General features: G+C 46.1%; 1 protein-coding gene across 1 annotated transcript; it reads right to left on the bottom strand.

Moving 5' to 3' along the window:
• Positions 1-688: 688 nt before the first annotated feature.
• On the bottom strand, positions 689-10,421 carry LGALSL (galectin like). The gene is made up of 5 exons (XM_032103547.1): positions 10,181-10,421; positions 9,992-10,063; positions 9,731-9,819; positions 9,088-9,265; positions 689-6,405 (listed from the first exon to the last, which is right to left on the bottom strand). Exons 1-5 carry the CDS (start codon positions 10,211-10,213, stop codon positions 6,262-6,264), a joined length of 516 nt encoding a protein of 171 aa, XP_031959438.1. The 5' UTR covers positions 10,214-10,421; the 3' UTR covers positions 689-6,261.
• Positions 10,422-10,666: the final 245 nt, after the last annotated feature.

Raw genomic sequence — 10,666 nt, 5'->3', positions numbered from 1 at the left:
CCGTTTGAATTTTGAGGTTTTCCTCAGAAAACCTCTTCTGTGTTTTACAGCCACAACAGGATGTAGGGCATAACCCTTACCCCACTTGGGTCACGCAGAATTTTTCAATAACTTTAACTGAGGGAAGCTGAGACCTTAAAGTTTCCTCTTGCACTCAGTCAGGCCAATGTGAACTTTAGTTAAGGTAACACCAAAAAGTGAAACACTGGATCTCATGATAATGTGCCCTTGGAGCTGATCTGGTGGTTTTACTCACCCTGTAACACTCACCTATGAATCCAGCCCCACCGGAGTGAGCTGAAGCACACGTGTGACTTACACTGCTGTTTTATCCTGTGCAGAAGTGATCAGTGACCTGTGTCTCATAGCCTGGCTCTGAGGTCTGAGTCGTGCCTGTTAACTCCTGAGGCTTACACTGCCCAGTGATGTCAGCAGGAGTCTTGCAAGAGTCAGCAAGCTTTTCTTTCCTCTAATGAAGTTATTTGGTTGTTCTGTACGGTGCATTTAAACTGTAAGGCAGTTCTACACAAGCTGCTACCAAAGCTGCACATCTCATTCTAAAGTTTCACACTACAGTTTAATGAGGGAAAGAGTCTGAAAAACAGGAGATAAAAATGCCAGAAGTTAAAGAAGTCAAGAGGATATGTAATGAGCATTGATAGTTCAGATAAAAGACAGAACAACCTAGTGAAGATTTCATGTTTTATTGTTATTAAAAGTTCATTATGAAATCAACACAACACATAAAAATAGATCTGTGGTGAGTGATACATATTGCTGTTATTGCCCGGTCGTTTTGTGCACACTCTCACTTTTTAAAATCAGAAGGTAAGGAATACAAGACATTTCACCAGCAAACTGTGAAACCAGTGTTCCTGCAGCAGAGAGAGGCTGTGCTTCCTGTTGACTCTATCCAATGTATAATGCAGTCAGAAATAGTCCTCTATTCACACTTAAAAATAAACTCAGTTTTAGAGTATGCCCCAGCTGAAAATAACTGGAGAGTGAGAGCTAGAAATAACTCTTTTCTTAGGGACCTATTTCCATGAAAGTCAAAGGGATTTTTGACATGGATTTTAAAAGCAGAAGGACATAGTTATTTGTTGACAGACAGATGGAGAGGCCTAGCAACAGGAGCTAGGGAGGACTTGTGGAAGAGTAGGAGTTTATTATTTTGATGTTGCACATGCTGCTGAATCTCCTTGTTGTAGTAATTGTCTATGTTCATAACAGCAGTGATTGCTGGGAGGAGCTGGGAGGGTGTATCAAAGCCAGATAGGGCGTCTGCAGCTCAATATTTTTTTTCTGCCTGTTTGGGTTGGCCGTGGTTCTAACCCTGCACACCATTCATTGCAAAGTGACTTTCACCTGTGCGCTTTCTGGTCCACGTGAGAAAATCAGAACAATACCACGATTACAAAAACCCTCACCAGCTCACTTACCGTTCCTACACTGGCGTAAGCTTTTCTTCCTTACTTCTGTGCTTATCACAGAGGGCATTTGGGGCTGCCTCAGCCCCTAACTCTTGCTCCTTACATTGTCACGTCAGCTCCAGGGGTGCTGGGAGGTTGCTAACTGGCTCAGCAGAACTGTGGTTCTGCTGTTTTCTGCATGGAAGTGTCTCTGTGTAGCCTCAGTGCAGAAAACAGTGCTGAGGTATTCTGGGGGGAACATTTCCTGTGGATAGGAGGCAAAATGAGCCTCAAATTGGATATAACGCTTGAATGTCAGCGTGGAAAAAAATACCTCAGTGGCATGGCTACTCCTATATTCTCCTGTTATTTATTTGGGAGCCTCTTTCACATCAGGCAAGTAGGAACATGAACCAATCCATGCTGTCCAAGCTTGTAAGCAATGCTGGTTTTTGCCACATGTCCTGCTAGGGGGTTGCAGAAGGTACCAGCCAAAAACGTGGGAAAAACCCATCCCTGGGAAGCTGCCCTGTATCTCCACAGCCTGTGCTCTTGTCTGGCTCTGAAATGCCCACTAATGCCCTCTGAACTCCTGCTCTGTTAGGACTACAGTGCATCATGCTACCCCAACCTCACTACCAAGCTGATGGGCGCTGTGGCTACTCTGGCCTTGTTTCCTCCACAGTGAATAGTTTCAAAGCCAAAGCTAAAAATCTCAGTGCTGTTCCCTGCGTGAAAATCTCTGGGCTTCACTCTCAGCCTCACAGCAGGAGAGTGACAAGGGTGGAAAGCTGGCATAGCAGAATGGTGATTCAGGCTCTCCCTTTGGTTTTCAGGCTGTTTACTCAAAACAGCCCTTGAGAAAGATGCTAGGCCTCAAGCACATGTCACAGTCAACCGGTTTAGCAATATTACGCCTATTTCTGCTTAAACTAGCCAGGGAGGGGAGGGAGAATATAATATGTTAGTGCAAGTTCTCATAGACAACATATGAATATTTAGTACAAAATGTTCTTTCAAGGTGGGGCAAACATTTCTAATCGTGACACAAAAAGAAGGTATTTTGTAAGAGTTTTAGCAAGTTGTCTGTGAAAAAGCGTTTGTGTGAAATGTGTTTAGACAGACTACCTCACACGACACTGAAATATTTCAACGCTCTTTCTGAACAGGCAATAACCTAGTTTTGTTTTATTTAAATCAAATCAGATTTATCACAGCCAATCCCAAACATAACTAAATAATTTGGTTGTGATTTTTTTTGGTTAGTTGTGTTTTTTTTTCTTTTTCCTCTTTGGAAAAATAAAGCTATGCTAAGTTGAGTGATTCTGCACATGGGTTTTACCCATTGAAGACTTCTTTCTCTGCAGAATCAACTTCCTCATTCAGAGGAAACCACGGAAATATTCAGCTAATAAATTTTAGCATAAGATTTCAAAGGCTGGTTCATTCACTCCTGAAGTCCTGAAGAAGAAGCTCACAGACTACTTGTCCCTACTGAAAAACATTTTATAAACCTGGCCTATTTTGGAAACAGTCTTTATTTCATGTCTATTAGGGCTTATATCCAAAATGAAGATACGAATAGTCCTTAAATTGTGGAGACTGAAAAATTCAGGTATAAATTTTGCAGTGCAGTCTCCCATTTGAAACATTTGGATTTGACCCAAAGTCCAACTGAGTAGAAACAATTAAGGCCTCAGTTTTCTCTGACTTACACTGCACGTGCAAGTGTTCTCAGTTGCTTCTTAACATGATCAGCCTGTGTAAGTCAAGCACGAGGGGAACAGCCCTTGGTTACACAGACATCATCCTTTTTTCGCCTGCCATCGCCTGGTAGTGCCAAGAGCAAAAGAAAAATAAAAAGGCTTCCAATCAGGTGATAGACAGATAGATGTGGAAGCTTTCTTTAACTGCGACTTTCTGCCCTTTCTTGAGCTCTCAGCCAAGCCATAACCCATCAGAAGAGGATTCACAGCCTTTCTTGCCTCAAAGCCTGGCTCAGAAACCACAACAGGGCAGGATCAGGTGGCAGAGTTATGCAAAGGCAAAAGCAGAATCAGGGTCAAAAGAGCATTTTCCCCAGACAGCAAACTCCTGGAGCAGGAACAAATGGGAGTGCCCAGCACAGCGGGTGGGAACAGGAGCAAGGCAGGATCACCGGGCCCTGGCTCCACCCAGAGATGCCCCTGACACTGCACTGAGTTCACCTTGGCATCCCTGGTGTAGGCACTGTGCTGTGCCGGGCCCCTGCAGGAGAGAAAACGTGTGGGGGCTGTGAAAATCCAAGGCAGCCAAAATGCTTTTTCTGGGATGCAGTAAAGACATGGAGGGGGAATCTCTACTGGTGGGCTGTCAGGGAGATTCCCTTTGGGTTTGTGCTACTGTAGGGTCATGGTGCTACTTACACTTCCCACTGGCCCAGCAGGCCAGGCCCAGGCACTCAGCAAACCTGGCTTCGGATGTCCAGCTGGAAAAAGCACTAGGCACATTTAGGTGCTAAATTTCTCTCCAAACAGAATTCATCTTCTGCCTGCATCAGCTTTGGAACCATAGGGAATTTCCAAGCTGGAGAAAAATCCAAAATACCTCATGTAGAAGCACCTTTCCCTTGGATTTTTATTATCATAATTTTTAAGAATATATTTTGTACCGAAACACTGTCAGCATTCTTTATACAATGGAAAATGACACAGTCATTATGTATCATGTAAAAGAGTAATAACAGAGCAAGACAGGAACATTTCAGTTCAATGTGGAGTACAAATAGAATCTGATGTACAGCTTAAAAGCCACACACCAGATAAAAAGATCATCTGGAAAACAACAGGTTCTCTTTTATTTTGGAAGTAGGAAGAAAAGTCAGGGAACGTCAAATGTTAAGGCTAAAAATTAAATTTTTAACTTGTATTTTATAGGTGGCAGCCTGATTCTTAATTCATCTGCAGCAGCAGCAACAACCCCCGGGCTTTACAAAGAGATTTGCACTTGCATGAAATAAGAATCAGGCTTCTATGCTCAGAGCACTCTGATTGACCTCAACAGGCTTTGGACTAGAGCCACAGTTGGAATTTCAGCCTGCAGTCTAAGGCTTCTTAACTGCAGGCCAAATTAGCACAAAATGAGGCTTTGCATTGGCATTCTACCCTTAACTTTGGATATTCCAGTTCTGGTTGCTTTAAACCCCACTTTTATTGCAGGTTTAATATAGTTCCATTTGTGAGATTCTTCTCTTTTTGTTGGCTTTTTTTTTTCCTTAAATACTGTGCTACAAAGGATGTTTTTATAGTCTGTGTTCTAGTCCCTATATTATGTGTTTTCAAAATTGCCTAAATGTATGTTTATATCATGATTATAACTACTCAGAAAGACCCACTAAAGTCCACTGTGAGCAGCCAAGGAAAAAAAGTGTATTTAGTCCTAAAGAAGTCAAGAAAAGTGGCTGTGTTCACTTATAGTGTAGCGCAATGACTGTGTTTATACAGCTATACCTACTATTTAAAAAGCTACTTTTAAAGTTATTATTCATGTGCCGTAGCTGATTTTCAAGCATTAATAACTTGGCTGTCTAGACAAGTTTTAATTGTCATATCAAAGGCCAAATATGTTCTCAAACAAGTGTAAAAAAATTGCCCATCTCCCTTGGAAAGAGGCCGGTTCTCTTTCTGAACTAAGAGATTGCCAAATTTAACTTTTTCTCAGGTTATGAAAGCACAGTAAAACCCACAAATTTGCTGTTTAAATTTTTAAAATGGATCGACTTCAACTCAAACCTATCCTGTGCAGCAAAGTTAGTAAGCCCTGAAAAACAGATTCTAGTGAATATGCAGAGTTCCCCTCACCAACTACCATGCCCACGTTTTCCCAGGGCCTAGAGGGCTCCATTAAAATGTAACTAAATGTGCGATAGGAAACATGGTTTTTCAAGAACGATATGTAAAGTTTACCCAAAGAACCTAAGACATTTTGTACATTCAAAATGTTTACACTTTGCTGTTCTTAACCGTCAGTAAGATTGTTCATTTTTACTAATAATACATACAATGAGTATAAATAAATAAACTACAGATAAGTTTTAAAAATTGTATTAACAATACGTTGTGCAAAAACTCATAACGATCTACATTCTATGCAAATTCCCTGACTAAAATACACAGGCTGTGTCCACACACCCTCAGTCAGTTTTTGCACAGTCCTTGGGGCAAACCAGCAGCTGAGGGCAATCAGCAAAATTCCATTACAAGCTATGGAGTTAATACTGATTTACACCAGCAGAAGGGCAGGCCCCAAGGCGTGTGCAAAAACGCCATAGAAATCAGTGGGAATTGTGCTTGACTAAGGACTAGACAGTTTGATTGTACCCCATTAAAGTGAGTGGGAGTTTTGCCATTGATTTCCATGGAACCAGGCTCAGGCCCTGGGTAAGGACGTCAGCACGTGGCCCTATGTTGTGCTACACTACTCCACTTCAGTGCAGAAACAGTATTTGCAAAAGAAAAACTTGTTTTTGTTGTCACTACTGTTCAGTAACCGGTTTTAGCGCTGCATTTCAGAGACTGCCTTTTCTGTGAGATTTGAAACAAGACTGCAAGTCTTTCTGAATCCATTCCAATTTGATTATCCAGCACAGGTGGGCTATTTTGATCCAAGAAAAACGGCTCAATGTCTATTAACCAACAGTGCTCTTCATTAGGATAAAAAACAGCCCGGTTCATCGGCACAGGAGTGAAGAACTGCATGCGGAAAAGGAACAGGGCAGCCTTCCTACCATAGCTGTGTCCAGAGCCGGCTGTCACTGCTCCCAACAGACGATGGCACCTGAGCTGGTTTGGAATCTGCAGTCCTAACAAGCTCAGCCCAGTTTTGTAAGCTGAAGATCTCCATTTATCTTTATTGTGTCAATTGCTGAGAGTGTTTCAATACGGTGGTAAAAATCAAAGAGCTGATGTCCATCCACAAATATTCTAAAACGGGGATGCTCACAAAGTATCTCAACCTGTAAAAGATAAAACATTGAAGCATGTTGTTCACAGTGTAACTGGGAAGTTACTTCACAGCACACAAAGAACACTTCAAATAGTGTTGGTGCAGCTGCACACTGTGCTACTTACGTGCCATGCAAGAGGCAAGGCTGAGACCAGTTTGTGCCTTTGACACCAGTTACACTATGATGGATCTGCTCTTGCTGAACAGGGACATTAATCCAATCTCACGTTGCCGTAGCAGTAAGCACGCTGGAACCCAGTCCACTGGCTACTGGGAGGTTTTGTGTCTTGGAGTAATGCCAGAAACAGACTCAAACTGCTAATCACAGGAGGAGGAAATTTTATCTCCAACCCAAACTTTACATTCCTTGCTACAAAGTTGTTGGTTTTGGTGGGGGGTTTTTTTTGCTGCATAACTGGGCAGTTCCCTCAGCAATGCTTTCCACACCGCTTTTAATTTACTGGAAGGGAGTAAACACGGAAGGGGGATGTAAGTTTGTCCTCCCCTCCCACACATACACAGCTGCTGCAGAACTGGAAACCCTTCACTCCCGGGGCTGCAGACAGTCCCTGTCAGACTAGACCCCATCCTGGGGCTGCAGTGAAGGAAATGCAGTGCAGGATTGCTGGAATTCAGCTAGACCGTTCGCAGGATGCACAAACAGGATCAGGGAGGGACACAGCTCATCCCTCCTGCTGAGAGACCTGCAGAAATACTCTGGAAAAGCAACAAAGTCTGGAGCTGATCAAGCTTGGACACGTTGAGAGTTTCCTGATGTTAGGGGTGGCTTGAGAAGGTGCCCTGTTGTTAAGCTTTGCTGGAAGTGCCCCGGCAGGAAGCTGGGACACGAGAGCACAGAATGTGCACTTTTACAGGCCCTTGGAGACCTCTAGATCTAGACACACTATGGAGAAAATCTTCAGGGAAGCCACATGTAAATCCTGGGTCATTTCCAGAGGCTGGAAGTCCGGAGTGAAATGCTGCTACCAGACACTTGACTCTGCTGCTATTACAGTGTATAAAAATGGGAACAGGGCCCATGACAAACTGACTGAGCCAAAGCCCAAGTGACTTAGAGTACGTTGCAATGGGAGAAATGGCAGCAGGCAGTCCAGGAGGACTGGAACTCCTGGATCCCTGGTAGTGCACCAGGTACCAGGGAAGCGGCTGTGCTGCCACGGAGCTCCTGTGTCACTGCAGCAGTGCCTGCCTGAGGCCTTGTTATGTAAAAGATATGGTTAACACTGCTCACGGTCCGCTTTTCACATCACCCGCGGCCACGCCACAGTGCTAATTGGACTGGATCACAAGTAGCTGGCAAGAACACTTAATAGTTTAATTTATTCACTGAGAGGGAGACCATCAAAGGTACAAAGTCAATTGGGAGCCTCAATTCCATTTGGGCATTTGGGAAAAAAGAAGGAAAAAAAGGCAAAAGAACAACTCCCTTTCTACAGTCTCCCATGCTAAATGTGCGCTATTGCTGTCCTGTAACTTCAACTGTCATTAGTGGGACATGCACAAAACTTGCTCTGGGTAATTTGTCTGGCTTGTCTGAGGGCCCAGGCACCACCCAGTGCAGGAGGCAGTGGAACCCTCTCAGATGGAGCAGGACCCAGCCTCCAAGCCTTTTCAAGTGCATTTCCCACACCAGCAAAGGGTGTTGCCAGTTCTGATGGGAGGGTGAGTTTGTAGAAGCAAGTAGAGCGCAACCAATTTGCAGCAAAACCAGTCATAAACACCCTCTTAAACACCAAGCATCTGGGGAGATGGTGAGCTTTTGGGGTTGGGGGAGATTATCTTGGGGGCAAGAAGGATTAAGAGTTTGGCAGCTGGTCACAGCACTGGCATTTAGCAGAGGGGCCAGTAAGGTTTTTTAAGAGGGACAGGGAGGAGGAGGGGTTTTCTGGGTCAGCTGCATGGAAAAGGCATGCAGCCTTTTTTCCTCAATGTAGTGAGAGAGAAGCAGCCCTCTGCAGCTGCATACTTTGTTAGTCCTGATTTGCAAAGACATCTTCACATAACCATAAACACTACAGATGGGAATCCGCTTCTAGGTCATCCCAGTCCATCCACAGCACCACAGCACTTTCCATATACACCAGTTTCAAGTGACTACAGATTTAAATTTGACGGAAGGTTTAATCCCAGGGTTCAGAGAAGAATACCACTATTGCTTAGCTGTTTAATCTGCTAATACGAAGACCTACGGTCAACCTTAACGTAACATCCCTGGAGACAAAGGATGAACACGATCCTTATTAGCTGCACTAAATTGCAAATGGTATGTCCATTAAAAAAACCATCAAAATATACAGCAGTCCCACTGAATATTAACATTCTCCAGTAATAACTTGTAATGCACTGCCTGTAATAACATAGAGGTATTTCTTAATTTATGGGTATAAAACTAAGCTCAGGAAATTGTGCTTCATCACACAGTATTACAACCTCTGACTTGTCATAGCACCCAGGTGAGGTGTTCACAGCCCCATCTGAACTGCCTGCAGCTGCACGTAGCAGTGGGATCTCCATGCAACTCGATGGATACAAACAAACCAGCAACTGGTGTCTCAACTGGAGCAGTGCAGGCTACACTGATTTCATGAAAGGCACGTCAGGTTCTGCTGCAACTCGTATCAAATGACACTTTATCAGACACGGTGTAAGCCACTGCCATCCCGGTACTCACCCTAAAAGGCTGGTCCGGTATAAATGGAAAGTAAGGAATAGACGACTGCTCTTCCCCCCATTCTCCGGCTACACAAGAGTTTCTGACAAACTGTCTCTCTGTAAACACAGCTTTCAGTTCTATGGCTACATCTGCAGGAGGATCTTCTGACTCTCCACAAGTCAGACTGATGCCAAAGCTGCAACACAAACAGAACAGTTCTCATTCAGCCAGAAAAAAATCAAATAAGCCCCAAATGCCGCCAGTCTTATTTCTCAGCTTATTGAAGCCATATAGCAGCTCAGGGTGGAAGACAGATCAGCTTGTTCAAAGCTCTCTGAAAGCTCAGCAGAGACAAGGACATGGTTATGGCATATATATGTGTGTGTGTGCATGGCGTTGTGCATATATGTGTACATATATGCAGACAGATATGCTTGATATGCTTCTTCACTCCCAAGTGAAAACGGAATCCCTTGAAGAAATGCCCCCTCTATGGGTCAAAGGAGAAATCAGCATGCTATATTTAAAATGATAAAAATAATCCTTTCCAGAAAGGAGGGATCCGTGTGGATGTGTGTGTGTGTACGTGAGGGTGGTCGCCCCCTTCGCCCCCTCCCCGGGCCCGGTGCCTCCGGTGCGAGCAGCCCTGCCCAGGTGTTACCTCTCGGGGTTGAGGTCCACTATGCCCATAACTAAGATCTTCTTCCCCGGCCTCATTCCTCCTTTGATGTGCCCACAGAAGGGAACGATCTGGAAAGGACAGGGGGAAGGTGGCGAGGGTCAGCTCGGCATCAGCAGCGGCCGCCCTTGTGCAGCCGGAGCTGAGCGGGGGCGGGGGGGGAGTAAAGGGGTTGACAAAATAAAATACACCACCACCCCCACCCTAAAAAAAAAAAAAAATAAATAAACAAAGGTGATTTACCAGGCGAGGGAAGTACACATCAGCTTGCACCGGAGATCCCAGGGAGTTGTTTAAATGTCCGTCCTCTATTTTCTGCAGGTAAAAAGGGGACCGCTGAGGCAGGGCCAGGTGGAGCCCCCCAGCCCGCCCCGCTCCGCAGGTGCCCTGCCCGGCCCCCAGCCCCGTCCCGGTGCCCACAGCCGCACTCACCAGCGCGTCCCGCTCGGCCACGGTCCCCGCCATCTTGTGGAAGCGGCGGCGGCGCTGGGGACAGGGCGGAGGGCGGGGGAGAGGGCGGGAGGGATGGAGGGAGGGGGGTCTGTGGCAGCCCCGGCGGCGGAGGGGTAGCGGCGGAGCCGGAGCGGAGCCGGTGCAGAAGTAGGAAGGCGAGGAGGAGGAGGAGGAGGAAGAGGAGGAGGGGAGGTGGCCGGCTGGCACTGCCTCGCCCGGCGGGGAGCCCAGCCCTTGGCCCGAGGGGGAGCCGGGCAGGGCGGGGCGGGGGCTGCTGCCGCTTCCTCCGCTCCGCAGCCCCGCGGCGGGGCCGTCCCTCGGCGTACGGGGAGAGCGCGGCTCCGCTGGGCTGGGGGGATGGCGGTGAGCCCGGGCCCCGCCAGTCCGGGCCCCTCACCTGGCGCCTGCAGGTGATGGGTGCCTGGGGAGGGGCCGCAGGAGCCCCGCGCTCATCATGTCAGGGAT

The sequence above is a fragment of the Corvus moneduloides genome, chromosome 3, assembly GCF_009650955.1.
Source record: "Corvus moneduloides isolate bCorMon1 chromosome 3, bCorMon1.pri, whole genome shotgun sequence".
NCBI classification, from domain to species: Eukaryota; Metazoa; Chordata; class Aves; order Passeriformes; family Corvidae; genus Corvus; species Corvus moneduloides.
The sequence above is the reverse complement of the archived record's forward strand: the minus strand, read 5'-3'. Positions and strand labels throughout refer to the sequence as shown.